Source organism: Sesamum indicum, linkage group LG12 (genome assembly GCF_026168435.1).
Source record: "Sesamum indicum cultivar Baizhima isolate 11 linkage group LG12, ASM2616843v1, whole genome shotgun sequence".
NCBI lineage: Eukaryota > Viridiplantae > Streptophyta > Magnoliopsida > Lamiales > Pedaliaceae > Sesamum > Sesamum indicum.
Genome location: NC_142668.1, coordinates 15,518,688 through 15,534,585, shown reverse-complemented (window position 1 = coordinate 15,534,585; position 15,898 = coordinate 15,518,688). Strand labels below are relative to the sequence as shown.

General features: G+C 35.6%; 1 protein-coding gene across 2 annotated transcripts; it reads left to right on the top strand.

Annotated features, from left to right (window-relative positions):
- Positions 1–2,497: 2,497 nt before the first annotated feature.
- SS3 (starch synthase 3) lies at positions 2,498–15,065 on the top strand. 2 transcript variants are annotated; one of them, XM_088876189.1, is made up of 17 exons: positions 2,498–2,847; positions 3,502–3,550; positions 3,644–4,056; positions 4,162–5,242; positions 6,144–6,358; positions 6,563–6,833; positions 6,983–7,158; positions 7,971–8,078; positions 8,414–8,523; positions 9,633–9,738; positions 10,232–10,402; positions 10,537–10,665; positions 11,302–11,484; positions 11,777–11,908; positions 11,999–12,110; positions 13,945–14,068; positions 14,763–15,065. In XM_088876189.1, the coding sequence occupies exons 1-17, from the start codon at positions 2,758–2,760 to the stop codon at positions 14,890–14,892; spliced, it is 3,600 nt and encodes a 1,199-aa protein (XP_088732315.1). In that variant the 5' UTR covers positions 2,498–2,757; the 3' UTR covers positions 14,893–15,065. The 2 variants fall into 2 exon arrangements, with proteins under 2 accessions (XP_088732315.1, XP_088732314.1); XM_088876188.1 differs by having other exon boundaries at positions 3,502–3,556.
- Positions 15,066–15,898: the final 833 nt, after the last annotated feature.

Below are 15,898 nucleotides of genomic sequence, written 5' to 3'. Positions count from 1 at the left end.
CTCTCTCCCTATCCTTTCAAGCGTTGGAATGCAATCAATGTTGCAAATTTTTTTGCTCAACAAGAGCCATCATTTTGTTCCATTTCCGTAATTAGAGTTACTGTTCGTTTTTTTATCTTTTCTGTTATAAACTTAGAGAAATTCTAAATTTATTGACTTATCATTCCTAATATAATATAAAAAAAACAATATATGTATTTTCTTCAAATCACTTTCTTATTCTCTCAAAAAGCTTCTTTTACAAATGAAATACATGATGGTATTTATAAACCACTAAAATTGTGGTTACAAAATACACCCATAACTATTATAATTACAAATCATCATGAGGGATACAAAAGGATATAACATAATCGATATTAAAAATGAATATCAATAGATGTATGTACATATTATATATAATTCCTAGTTCAATTTAAGCACACTTTAATCCGGTACATGCCATTTTTAGATTAGTTTCTAAAATGGACACGTCTAACTCAATTTTTAAAAATTATGCCTCCAATTCACTTATGCCCTCAATTTGTATGTACCTTTTTTAATTACGATGGTGAATAATACTCACAGTCTTACACACACAAAGCTCACATTTGGATGTCAATAACATCATACTCTAATATCACTTGTATGGAATTATTATTGAAAAATCAACTATTGATAATAACCACTGTTAAAAATAATGTTTAAAATCAGTTTATTAATTATGTGGCACGAACAATGTTAACGACATGCTCTGATTGAATATCTATATCCACACTACTTATTAAATGAGATGACTTTACAATAATTAACTTTGGTGTGCCATTGTATACACACATGCTTAATTGCAATTTACCTCATCCGGCTAGCGAAAATGAATAATTTATCCCCGTGATATAAAATATTTATTTAATCCACATGTTATCAGAAATAAAGCAATTTAAGGTGAAAGTTCAAACAAATTTGAAATTACGAATTCGAATCCTATCAGACGCATGTATTTCCTCTTACACGAGTTATGATAATTTATTTATTATTTTTAATCACAATGATATATTAATTGAATTAATTTGTTGTTCGATTTATTAAAATATCGATATAATCATATATGTGAGTACCACTTAAAGAAAAAAAATGTAGATAATCACTCTAAAGAGATTTCTTATGGAAATTTTAGATAAAATAATTATCTAGACCACGACTATAGAGGTTCGCTATGGGGAAAAAAACTATTTATATAGTTTTATAGTTGATTTTTCTTTTGCATTTTTTTATTAGTATTTTATTTTTATTTTTTTCCATTATCTCACTATATTCAATCTTGTTTCTCTTTTATAATTGATTTGGTTTTGATTAATAGATTTGGAGAAAGCCATGATTATGCATAAAATATAGTCCAAATTTAGAATCTAAAAATTTAAAATCCTCTGCAATATTAAATTATCCAAATAAATTCGACGAATTTGTTACTATACTTATTAAAATATTTAATTTCAAATTTATTGATCCAAATACAATATAAGATTAACCACTTTAGTCAATTATAATTAAATAGAATCAATGATTTCAAATCACTGTAGCAGATATTTTGTTCTATATATTTTTTTTATTAATAACAGTAAATAGATTACAATAAATTACTCTATATACTATACAATAATTTTATTAAATTAATATATTAATATAATAATAATAATAAATAAATTATAATAATTCATATAAAATAAAAATGAGCGTTAGACTAATAAGCGAATCGCAATTAAGCAAAGAAACCAACTGAAGGCCGCAGCCGCGCTTCTCTACGGATTCTTCCACTGTATTGAGTCCACGTGGCAATTAAGGATCTTCTTGATTTACTTTCCTTGTGCAAAAACCCTGCACTATGTTTGTTTTCATTTTCAACTTATTTTTGAGACAAGCCAAAACATACCCAATATTTGCCATCATTCAAAAACACCTTATTTAGGTGTTTTTAACTGTTTTAGCATGAAAATATACATATATATATACACACATATATACATAAATATATATAAAAAATGCATGATTTGACAATGAATAGTAATTTTTGTCTCCCAAAATACAACATTAAACATATAATACTTATTTTAAATTATCTCCAAAGGCATGATTTGACAATGAATAGTAATTTTTGTCTCCCAAAACACAACATTAAATATATAATACTTATTTTAAATTATCTCCAAAAACAAATCCAAACATACTTACTATCTCTAACACACACTTATTTATCTTTGTTTTTCTCTCTCTATTTCCACAAAACACAACAAAATACTCAAAAAAACGAATCCAAACATTATGCTGACCTCCCAAATGTAAAAGGAAATCTGTTGCCAAACTGGCATCCACCCCCACCCCATCACCGCCTTTAAAAAACCCACATCAAGATGGTCAACCCCAGTCAAAACAATCGCTAGCCGTTGGATACTCACAGGAGGGGAGCCTATAGTATTATCATATATATATATATATTTGTGTATATATAAAAGGAAAAGATTTATGGTTCAGATTGTTGGGTCCATACCTGAAGTTATCAGAACTTCAAGGAACTACTATCTCAGCACTGCCCGCCTCAATTCTCGATATTTCTTGTTTAATATTTCCGATGATTATATTACATTATTGTAATATCCTCTGAGATATGATCAAGAGAGAGAGGGAGAGATCCGAGGGGGATGTTTCTGGGTGATTTTCTGTGAGAAGTGAAAACTGCACTCTTCCTTCCATCGTACTAGTTTATTTTAGAGATAGAGAAGGATGGAGGTTCCCTTGCCACTGCAGCGGACAGTGCTGAGTGAGAGAACCCAGTCGAAGATCAAGCCGTTTCTTGGATTCTTGCCTGGACAAGTAACACTCTTTCGCGTTAATTTATGTTTCTTACTGTGCGTTGGTGTTTGTGTTCGGTAAGGGAATCATCAGTGTACATGGTGGATCAATCAATTATTCAAGAAACACCACGAATTGTGTTCTGTATTTGTTTCATGTTGATATTTATATAATATGCATATCATATATCTCCTTTTGGTGGTCTGATTTCAAATCTTGATGTTTTCTTGATTTTCTTTATATTGTAACCCATTGTTTTATGGTTGTCTGATTCTTAAATCTTGTTTTCTCTGATATTCTTGCCGCATGGGACCGGTATCTATCACCCCAAGTAACTTCATATGAATATTTTAATGAGTGCAATACGGTGATTGTGATTTGGTTCTTGTTGTGTGGACTCCAAGTCTTGTTGCTTCAAGTAAGTGTGCTGGTTGCTCTCTCTCTGGTTTGTCTATTTGGAGTGATAGGGAAGCCCATGGCGAAAATTTTATGTTCTGTTACGCATTGATCAGTTTGTTGGTTGAGCGAGTCAGATGTTTGGGTGTATCTAATTGGTACTTGCTTAAACAATGATGTATGCTTTTCTTTTTCATGTATTTGAATTTTCGTCATTGGCACGATGTGTGAACTTTAGTCCTGGCAAACTTTTGTCATACTGTAGAACCTGTTTTGCAGTCGCTCCAATGGAAGAAGGATCATGTGGTTGCATATCGAATTACTGCAAGTGCGGGTTGGTTGCTTGGATTTATTGACCATTATTTCTATTTTTGATATCTGAATTCCATATTTCATTATTTGTTTATTTTTCATTCTGTAGACTTCTCAAGAAAAAGGCAAAGGAAAATTTCCACACCCGGTTCCAAAGGTTCTACACCAAGGGGATTTGTGCCAAGAACACAGGTCCCTACAAGTACTCAGAGAAGGGATCAGAAGAACAATGAAGAAAAGGAAGGTCCAGATGCTTCGCCAGCCCAGGAATTTGGGGGTTCCAATGCTAAAACACCCAAGTTAAAAGTTGGATCTGAAGAGGAAGGGGTATCAGACATTAATCTAGTTGCAGAAGTTGAGGAAAGTGATGAAGAGAGTGACGGTGTTATAGGAGAAGTCGTACCATTTAGTCAATCATTATTTGACAATAAGATTGGTCAATCTGAAGAGAATGGGCGAGCTCCGGAAGTTGGTAGGCACGTGATGGAATCAAAAGATGCAGAAAAAATCAACAAATATGAGGTCAGTATTGATGCAGGTACTGCATTATTAGTAAATACGACGTTGGATGATTTAAAGGATAAAGAGCCTAAAAGGAATAAAAACACTTGAATTGGTGATTTGCAGGAAAAGGTGACAGCAAACTCAGGCGCCGATGTTTCAGTATATGGAAGAGATGTTGAAGTAACAAAGATTTATTCTAGAAGTAATGAAGCTCAATGGCGTGAGAACATGAACAAAGAGGGGTCCAAAGAAGAAACCAGCATCTCTAAAATGGGAATTAATGCATTAGGTGAAACAGATTCAAGAATAGATGAAACTGAAAATACTCCAAAAAATGCAAACCAGTTTAATGATGGTTATACTTCAAACAGCAAGGATAAAAGGAGTGACGATCAATTCCTAAAGTTAAAACTAGAAAGTGAAGAAATTTTACGTAAAGAGGTGTTAGCCAGGCTTGCTGAGGATAATTTTAGGAAAGGCAACAAATTGTTCTATTACCCTGAGCTTGTAAAACCTGACCAAGATATAGAGATATATTTTAACAGAAGTTTCTCCACTTTGAAGAACGAACCTGATATTATAATCATGGGAGCTTTTAATGACTGGAAATGGAAATCCTTTACCATAAAGTTGAGCAAGAGCCATCTCAGTGGGGATTGGTGGTCTTGCCAGTTTCATGTTCCTAAGGAAGCATACAAGATCGATTTTGTGTTCTATAATGGGCATGATGTCTATGACAACAATGACAAGCAAGATTTCTGCATAACTGTGGAGGGTGGAATGGATGTGTTTGATTTTGAAGATTTCTTGCTTGAAGAGAAACGCAAGGAACAGGAGGAATTAGTGAGACAAAAAGCTGAAAAGGAAAGACAAGCAGAAGAACAACGGCGTATAGAAGCAGAAAGAGTAGCAAGTGAAGCTGATAGGGCTCAGGCAAGAGAGGAAGTTGAAAAGAGAAAGGGGACACTGCAAGAGTTGATGAAAATAGCTATGCCATCTTCTCATAGTGTCTGGTACATATGGCCCAGTGAATTTGAATGCAATCACATGATCAAATTATACTATAACAGGAGCTCAGGACCACTTTCTGATGCTAAGGACATATGGCTTCATGGAGGGCATAATGGTTGGAAGGACGGGCTGTCTATTGTTTTGAAGCTCATCAAAGCTGAGAACAAAGGTGGAGACTGGTGGTATGCTGAAGGTTTGTATATCAATTTCTCAACTTCAGTGTGATTTAGTGCATTCAGTTGGTTGTGATTGTGTGTACAATGTGAGGTAATAAATTGATGTCTGAAAAACTCCAGTTTACATTTTGAATGCTGCTCTTATCCATGGCTGATGTTCTGATTAGATATGGCCTGATATCGGGGTGGTAATGACTTATCTGACTTGGCTTCAAAACCCTTTACATTAAATGTAAATTTATGGAATCATCAGACAGCTTTCTGGTCCTGAGTAGAGGTTCACAAGTTCTAGTACAATCAATGGAAAATATTTTTATATTGGATGACCACTTCTGTATTCAAGCTCTTCTGGAAATTTGATTTATGATCCTCTTAGGTGCTGCTAATCTCTTTCAATGCCTCGTGTTGAAATTTGATTGCCCAGAAATTGGTTGTATATTCGCTGTTGTTGTTTTTGAGATTTAAATTGCATCCACCTAGCAATAATTACGACTCAATTTTTTTGCAACTGTTTGGTTGATCCCCATACTTCGTAGAACTAAATTTCTTGTCCCTGTTGTATTTTGATTATATTGCAATTCAGGCAATGGAACTTCTGTGAAGGAGAACATTCATGTCATTTTTCATAAGTCTGATAAGCGATTATCATTTGCTTCTGTTTTCTGAAGTTTCGACAACTAACTCTGGTAACTTCCAGTGATATTTATGTATTATGCTCGTAAGAAGAGGTTCTGTATAGGTGTTAGGTCATGTTTTACAACATTCGGATGAAGTTATATCGGGCATGCTAGAATTTTCCATAGTTTTCCCTTCATGATTTTCTTCCCTAAAGTATTCTACTGCAGTTTATTTATCTCTTTTTTGTTTAATGTCTTCAAATCACTGTAATAAGTACCATACAACATTTGATGGATGCAGTTATTATACCTGACCGAGCCCTTGTTTTGGACTGGGTGTTTGCTGATGGTCCACCGCAGCAGGCAATTACTTACGACAACAATGGTAACCAAGATTTTCATGCCATTGTCCCAAACTCCATCCCTGAGGAATTATATTGGGCTGAGGAAGAACAACAAATATATAAAAGACTTCAGGCAGAAAGGCGGTTAAGAGAAGAAGCGGCACGGGCTAAGGTGAGTTTTCTAGAGGCGCTGGAAGGAGCAGACATCATTTAGACTGTATCAACTTTAAATGCTCTAATCATTGCATAAAGAAAACGATCTCATATTAGCATATGTGGCTTTGTAATGTCAAAATTACTCTATCGGTCTGTCTAGTAGAGATTTTTCTGTTTTGACTGTCTCCCATGTTATGTTCTGTTTCTGTTTTCATCACAGGCTGAAAAAACTGCACGCCTGAAAGCGGAGACAAAGGAAAAGACTTTGAAAACATTTTTGTTGTCTCAAAAGCATATAGTTTACACTGACCCCCTTGATGTTCAAGCTGGAAGCACAGTCACCTTATTTTATAATCCCGCCAACACTGTCCTAAATGGAAAATCTGAAATCTGGTTGAGATGTTCATTCAATCGCTGGACTCATCGCTTGGGTCCATTGCCACCTCAAAGAATGACTCCTGCTGAAAATGGATCCCATCTTAAAGCAACTGGTAATATTGAGTTCTTTCAGAACTTTGTTAATCATTACGCCAATCATTTTCTATAGGGATGTTATGGGTTGTTGCCATTCTGCTTGTGGCAATAATTTCTAATTCTTTATCTGGTTGACATCTCCTTTGTCTTCATCCTTCTTTGGCAGTCAAGATTCCACTGGATGCATATATGATGGACTTTGTGTTCTCTGAGAAAGAAGATGGCGGAATTTTCGACAACAAGAATGGTATGGACTACCACATTCCTGTATTTGGAGGAGTTTCGAAGGAGCCACCAATGCACATTGTACACATAGCAGTTGAAATGGCACCTATCGCAAAGGTAATCATTGCTAACTTGCTAAGTCTTTCTTACAATTGTACTCTTCTGTGCGTGATTGTCTAGGTCACTCAACTACAGAATCATTTTTTTTTTTTTTTCACTCAAATCTAATTTCTAGAGGAGGATTCCATGTGAGCTTTGTGCTTGAGGTCATTATTTCATTTTCTATATGAACAATGTTTAATTCTATTTACAGTCTAACTCTGTGCATTTGTAAGAAACCTTATAGTTTCAGTTTTGGTTAGATTTCAACAGTTTGGTATCTTTTACTTTCTCTGTTTCTCTACTTCAACCTTTACCTTTGGATGATATACTTGGATTTATGAGCATGTTATTGACCTGTCATAACTTGATTTATAATAACATTTTACATACTAAGACACATAATACCTATACAACTTGGATCTGTTAATTTATTTTAACCTCAAGAGAAGAACAGAGGTCACTGTGGTTTTTCCCTTCTCAATCCTGTCAGCATAGAAACTCTTACAAAAGTTTGGATGAAATTACCATATGGTTTTTAAGATCCACATCTTTACCGTGGTTAGATCTAGCAATTAAATTGCTGCAGGCTAGATACCGTGCTTGTTTTGTGACGGGCTTCTATGAAAAGTAAAAAGTGTTCTTTCCTTCTTTTTTGTTAAGCAAAGGAACATAATTGCAAGGATTATTGTATTAATTGTGTTTGTTAAGTTGTGAGGATCTTCTGTAGTTATTCTTATTTGAATTTATATACAGCATTTGTTTACTAGGTTATTGTAGAAACAATTACAAGTTACTATAAGATGCATCCATTCATTCTATTCTTGCAGGTGGGGGGTCTTGGTGATGTCGTTACTAGTCTTTCTCGAGCTGTTCAGGACATGAACCATAATGTGGACATAATACTTCCAAAGTATGATTGTTTGAATCTTAGCAATGTAAGTTTTGATATGTTTCTTTGGTGAGGTGCCATATATCTTATGCTTTATTGGATTCAAGTTTGAGGGACGTGTCTTGCTAGAGTTCTACTTAGTTGTATTTCTGAAAAAAAATGAGTATGCTTCAAAACCAATCTGTAGAATAATAGAGTGAGCACTTTTTATCAATCCCAAAGTTTTTGACTTCGAATTCTCATAATTAGAAGACAAGAAAATTAATGCTAATGAAAACTAGGTAGCGATGTTTTATTAATATGTTCGATGATTATAACACGTTCTGTTACGATGTTAACGTCTGCTCTGTTTACAAACTTTATATATATGTCATGGAATAGGTGAAGGACTTCCAGTTTCATAAGAGTTATTCTTGGGGTGGGACTGAAATTAAAGTTTGGTCCGGGAAGGTGGAAGGCCTTTCTGTCTATTTTTTGGAGCCTCAGAATGGGTAATTTCATCTGCTGCCCTTATATTTGAGGCATATACTTCGCTTACTTGTTGTTTGAAGCTGCTCATGTTCAGAATTATAAACACCAGTGGCGCTTCTCCATCTATTTACGTTTTGAGTGATTGAAGGATTGATATTTGTCTACTTAGTTCTATAGTCATGAACTAAGTGATTCATCCTACAACTGAATTGAACAATATGTCAGTTCAACGATTTATGAAGATGCAATACTAAACCATTAAACTGAGTTTCCGGTTGTCCTCATATTATTATGAAGTTGCGAATAGAGTCTTATTCGCTGCTTTCTTAAGTCTTTTGTGGGTATGTAAACGAAACTTTGAGTTATTTTAATGTTTTTATAATGTATTTCCTGTCTTCCTAATATCTACAGTCTTTCTTCTCCTTCTAACTTCACTTGTTGATCAATACAGTGACTGGATTTGTTCCTTAATTACTTGACATCTGTTTATATACCTTAAAATATTTTTCTTTCTCTTACCTTAAAGGCACATGCTTCTGGAATATAGAGACTCTAAACCTAAGGTATTTTTTATGTTTCCTTTAGCCAATGCAGCCAGATGAAACATGGGAAAACTGAAGTAAACCTGATTCAGTTAGCTTCTTTGCCTTCATATAGGTGGCTTATTCAAGTTTTTCCCTTATGTAGAGCAAGAATAATTAAATAGATCAATGAAAGATGCAAGTTAACTTTAAGCTCAGGTCGGACTCAGGAGAAAAAAAGAGCAGGACAGTTCTTGATTGCTTGACTAGTATTTGCATTATATCTGATGTATTAATTAAGGAGCCAATGTGAAATTAAATTTTAAGTTACATGTGTGTAGCCATGAGGAGACAATTGCCTCGTCATATTTGATTAGTGTTAATGCTTATGTTCTGTTGCCATATCAATCCAGAAGACCACATGGAAAGCCTGGTGATATCTAATTTTTGCAACAACAACCTGGAGCATGTTGAGCTGAATTCTCAGTCTAGTAAATGAATGGTTTACCATTGCTAACCACCTGCCCTTTTCATTGTTTTGAAGCTTTTTTCCTCCATCCATCAGTAGCCCTAGTTCTTACGATTTCCGTTGCAAATGCCTCTTCCAGATTATTTTGGGTTGGCTGCATTTATGGACGTGGTAATGATGGGGAAAGATTTGGTTTCTTCTGCCACGCAGCTCTTGAGTTTCTTCTGCAAAGTGGATTCCATCCAGTAAGCTCTATCTCGTATAAGCATCAAATTGAACTCCATTACCCTTATTGTTGCATCTAAGATAACTGAATTCTTGAGGGCATGATGAGACACACAGGGGTCCTATGCTAAATAAGAGCCTTTACATTTTTTTAACTTATGAGGGTGCGAAACAGTTACTCCTAACTTATGCTTTCTGCTTGTATTCTGGAGTCACTTGCGACTAGTTAGGTGCATAATGTGCAATGTAGACATTTCTAGCAATATATCTTCTGTCCCGATCATTTGTAGTATACCAAAATTTTGACCTCTGGGTGATCATATTCGTCTCTTTAAGTCTCAGTTCTTTGATTAAACCAATAATCTGTCTGACCTGTGCAAAAATAAGGACACAGGAAAAGTACTGCAAATTTGCCTTTCTTGCTGACATTGGTCTCCTGGTTGCAGTTGATATTATTTACTTTGTCTGTAAAAGTTTAACACAAGGTTTTGATTGTTGATTTTTATTTGCCAGGATATAATTCATTGTCATGATTGGTCTAGTGCTCCAGTTGCGTGGTTGTTTAAGGAACATTACATGCATTATGGCCTCAGCAAAGCCCGTGTTGTTTTCACCATACACAACCTTGAATTTGGAGCACAGTTGATTGGGAAAGCCATGAGATTTGCAGACAAAGCTACAACTGTAAGTTCCTCAGGTCCTTCCAATAAAGACTTCAACATGGGGCTTGAACTTTTTGATGATTGGGAATCTTAGGAAGTAGACCCGGAGACAGGAGTCCTACCTAATATATTGTAAACTTTATATTATTCCGGCAGGTGTCCCCTACTTATTCACAGGAAGTTTCTGGAAATCCTGTAATTGCCCCTCACCTTTTCAAGTTTCACGGCATTCTGAATGGAATTGATCCAGACATATGGGATCCGTATAATGATAAATTTATCCCCGTAAGTAAATTACATTTCTTGAACTTACCTTTTCGTTATGTCTCTTTCTGTTTTACTTATTCAGAGTAGAAGGACAGATGTTGATAACTTATAATCCACCTTCTTGGTAGAAGTGGTATACTTTCTTTGATGATATGTAATGTTTGGATGCATAAATTAGAACAAGACAGCTATGTTGCTATGCTTTTGATTACTAGATGCTGGATATGTTAAAAAGGTTGAATCTCAAATCATAGGTGATGACCTTGTTGTTGGGCTCGGTGACAGATATCTCGAGTAATAGGTCACTCGACATTTAGGTCATTTTCTTGTGGAGGGTTAGCATCTTAACCAATTAAGGCTTTGTTTGTTTTCATTTTAGTTTTTAATTTCCATCTGTTTGCAAAACAAAAGAAATGTTTGTTTCTTTTTGTTTCTAGTTTAAAATACTTCAGCACCTTCTCACCTCAATCAAGATTATGTCTCTATATATATACATAAATATCTTTTAATCATTAACTTAAGAAAATAATAATATATACTATAATATTGCATTTATATGTCACAACTGGGAATTCTAAATCAATAGATTTCACTCCACTAACTGATGTTTTTCTTTCCTGCTGGCTAATGCAAATGCCATGCATGCCTCTACAGATATCTTATACTTCAGAAAATGTTATTGAAGGCAAACAAGCTGCAAAGGAAGCTTTGCAGCAAAGACTTGGGTTGAAAAAGGCTGATCTGCCCTTGGTAGGAATCATTACCCGCTTGACTCACCAGAAAGGAATCCACCTCATCAAACATGCCATTTGGCGCACCCTGGAACGCAATGGACAAGTTTGTCTAATTTCTGTACTTATTGTACTCTGCCAAACTGTTGAGTCGAAGAATATGATATAGTTTTCATCAATCTCCTGACAAAATTTTTGTTGGTGGGTCATGCATGTAGCAGAAGGCATTGATAACATATGCATCCATGTTTTATGTAATATCATCCTTAAGCAATAAGAATCATGATAATCTCTGTCGTGTTTGAACTTTATTTACCTCTTTTACTTTTGATATTATTTCCAGAAACAAGTTAGTGATTAACTTTCTGATGATTATGCTGATCGAGGACTTTTGATAGGTTGTCCTGTTGGGTTCGGCTCCTGATCCGCGGATCCAGAATGACTTTGTCAATTTGGCAAATGAATTGCATTCTTTGCACAATGACCGAGCACGCCTGTGTCTGACATATGACGAGCCTCTCTCACACTTGGTATTTTGCACAGAATTGAGCTTGTCTTCCCGTCTGTTGATAAATCAGTGTGCATGTTCACTTTACTATTGATATTTTGATGGTATGCAGATATATGCTGGTGCAGATTTCATTTTGGTCCCTTCAATTTTTGAACCATGTGGACTAACTCAACTCACAGCAATGAGATACGGTTCAATTCCTGTCGTCCGTAAAACTGGAGGTCAGTAAGTTTCTCTTGTTGCTTGGTTTCTCTGCCGCCTAAAATTATAATCTGCAAGCGAAACTTTTACCTAGTCTTGTTGCGTATACATTGTTATCATTTAGATTAATTTAGGGGAGTCGTACTTGGTTTTGCAACAAGGTGCGACATAAGTTAATCAAAATGTGTAAGCTTGGTGCATCATTTCATGCTTTGCCTTAGAGGGGAGCAAAGGCATTTCTATCAATCTCTATTACAGAGTGCTTGTTTTTTTTTTCTTCCTTTGATCCATGAGATAAACTAAGCCTTAGACGTGACTGATACCAACTATAATTAGGGTCAAAACTTTCAAGTTGATTGAAATTATTAAAAGCTCATCAATTAATCTAGTGGGATTAGGCCTTTTTCATGTGTTTTTTACATGCAATTCCATTATGATTCGATCTTTCATGATATTTGTTCTATATGTATGCACAAATCATTTCAATCATTTATTGTGTTGCCAATTGTTTCTATATTTATGCTGATGCTTGAACTTTTTTATAATAGTTCTCTTGTACCACAATCACATGTAGTTGAATCCGACTTTTGTGATATTCTGGTGATATTATTTACTTTTCATAGATCGGTTTCTTTATGTTATTGCTACTGTTTTGGACCACCATAAATTCAATATTAGAGATTAATTTCCTCTCATTTTCACTTCCTCGTCCCTTGGCCTTTGCATAGTGGTCATCTCCAAAAAATAAGACAGCAATGTCTGAACTCCTAAGTGGTACAGTGGGTCATCATAAGCTAAGTTTACATATGCAGCTATTTGATTTAGTTCCTCTGTGAATGTAGTTGCCAGCTTAGCATCCGAACAACCCACTTCCAAACCTTTCCAGTTTTTCTGTAAAACAAATGACGAGAAACTATATATCCGATAAATTCATTAATTTACCTAGTAGTTAGTACACGTGTCATATGTCCCAAAATGGCAAGTCATAAGATAAATTGGTTACGGAAAATCTTGAAAGTACCCAAGAATAGTGAAGTCCAGCCTACCTTGACTCCTTGAGAATAAAAGAGGTGGTACGTCGCCGCCGTTGTAAAAGTACTGCCATTCAAGCGCCAAATAATACGATTCTCCCCACCATGGATGACAGACAGAAGGTGAATGATCGCCACGAATTCATTAGTGAGTGGCGGCCAGCTCCATTCCCCATTCGCAATGACCGAGTGTAGGTGTGTAGCCGGGGGGATGTTCGTAACGGTCAGGCCAGTAGGAAAGTGATGAATCAATGGCCCCAATAGATGCCAAGAGTCCTGCCAAAGGGAAAATAAATCCCCATTACCAACTCGAAAGTCGATATAAGGTAATAGCTATGGTCGGAGAGTAAGAACCTGCTGCCACCCCCACGACGAGTATGGAATAACCAATCAACCCAGATGGAGTCCTGTCATTGCACAATAATCTTCCATAAACGCTTGCACATGAGAGCTAGATTTAAGGCTAAAATATCCCCAAGGCCGAGGCCCCCTCCTCCATTGGCCTACAAATAAGTGTCCAAGAAACCTTCGGATAGCCCGTTCTTGTGGTACCCTTCCAAAGAATGGTACGCAAGCGTTTCTCAATCTCACGAATCACCGTCTTTGGTAAGATAAATGCCGCTACCCAATAGGTGTGAAACGACATCAGTACGGATTTGATAAGTTGCAGCCTACCGACAAATGTTAACCGAATTCCTTCCCATCCTCGAATTCGTTTATCAATTTTTTCCAAGAGTGATTTATTATATTCCTTGTTAGGCATTTGTTGTAAGTATTTCGTAAAGGAAACATTTAAATGTTCGGTCACCAATTTTCCTTGCAGGACTCTACGATACTGTTTTTGATGTTGACCATGACAAAGAAAGAGCACAAGCACACGGTCTTGAACCAAATGGATTTAATTTTGATGGAGCAGATTCTGCTGGTGTTGATTATGCTCTGAATAGGTAAAAACCTTGAGTTATATACTTTTTAGACTTTACTCATGTGATGCCTTCTAATTCTGCACTTGTATGCTGTTTATGGTTGTTTCAGTTACACTCTCTCTCTCTCTCTCATCTCAATGAAAGTGTTTGACGTCTTCAACCACATGATATTTTTGGGTGTATCTTGTGCATAATTCCTGAGAGTTTCTAGACACCTCTACATCTGGATGCTGTTCACCAGTCAACCACTGGCATCTGCCAGAAAACATGTCTCTTTTGTCAACCATACACCAAAAATGAATAACATTTATACCTGAACAGTTTCTATCAAAAGATTTCCAGCTGTAAAATTTCTAAATTGAGATGTAGAAGTGGTAATTGAACAATTCCTTTGTTATACTATATGATGCATGCAACTATACAAAACACAGGCTAATGCCACCTCCACTCCCAGGTCGCCCATAAAAATGAAACAAAATTAAAACCTTGTATGGCAAAAAAAGATACAAAGGCGAAATTATTGTGCATTTAAGTTTCTTTCTTCACCCTGGATCTCTGTGCTTATCTTTTCAACCAAGAGAAAAATACAGTCGTTAGGACACTGATTTAAGATTCTATAGGTGATAATAAATCTTGCAGTTCTCTGTCCACATATTATTCTTTCTTGTCCATGATTATCATGAGAACTAACTAAGTGTATGTGTACTGTTGTTAGAGCAATATCTGCCTGGTATGATGGAAGGGAGTGGTTCAATTCGTTATGCAAGCGTGTTATGGAGCAAGATTGGTCTTGGAACAGACCTGCTCTTGATTACTTGGAGCTCTACCATGCTGCTCGGAAGTGAGGAGAAATCAAGAAATTTTTTTGTACAGGTTTAGTTATTAGTTCTACTTCTACTATATAAATAATAAAATCTAACGTAATTGTAAATTGCTGTGGTTTTTGATAATTCCTCCATTGTGATCATCCACTTTGCATTGATAATTTATGATGAATGATGAATCTTTTTCAAGTGAAGTTAGTATTTCATGTATTCCACAAATTTTAATTATCCATTGGCTTTACATTTCTATGCAAGACTGGTGGGATACTGTATGAGTATCTGAATTCCTATATGCCATGGACTTCATGTTAAGCTGATATTGGTTAATCAATCACCATTGAGGGAAAGATTGGCCACTAACTCTACTACCATCCCATAGGCTAGAATATACCTCCCTTGAGATGAGAAACAAAAGGTTTGATGACAATTATTGTGTAAACTATTCCTGGGGCATGACTTACTCAATCCAGCTATCATAGCCACAAATTTCTTTGATCTTAGGATGTCACCTAAATAATCACATCATCTTGAAATGAAAAGTTTTGTGTAACTACATCACGCAGAGTGGTGGTTGCTCGTGACAAGATTAGGATTTAGGAGGTGAACTTAAGAGGCCCACCCCTTTTAGTTTCAACCCGAATAAAAAGCAGAACGAATAAGTGACAAGTGTATAGTAAAGTTGATTGAAATGCGAATACATAATTGTGCTCATTTCTTGTCATAAACTCAAATCAAATTGCACTCCTTGCCCAGTACAATCTCACTTGGATACCACTTGGTAGAAGATAAGCACACACCCACACTTGACGAAGGAAGATTAGGATGAAAAGTGAGAGCACATGTTTTTCATACTGCAAGCATTTCCGTAAGCTCTATTCCAAATTTGAACTAGCTTTATTTTTACTGAATAGGAAAGAAGTACCATATCAAGGGACCTAGAATTATTTTGTCCTGAAATCCCATTTGTGGTTGTCAAATGTTTGCAATGTAAAAGGATGAGTAGTGGGTAATGTTTTGGCAAAGGGGC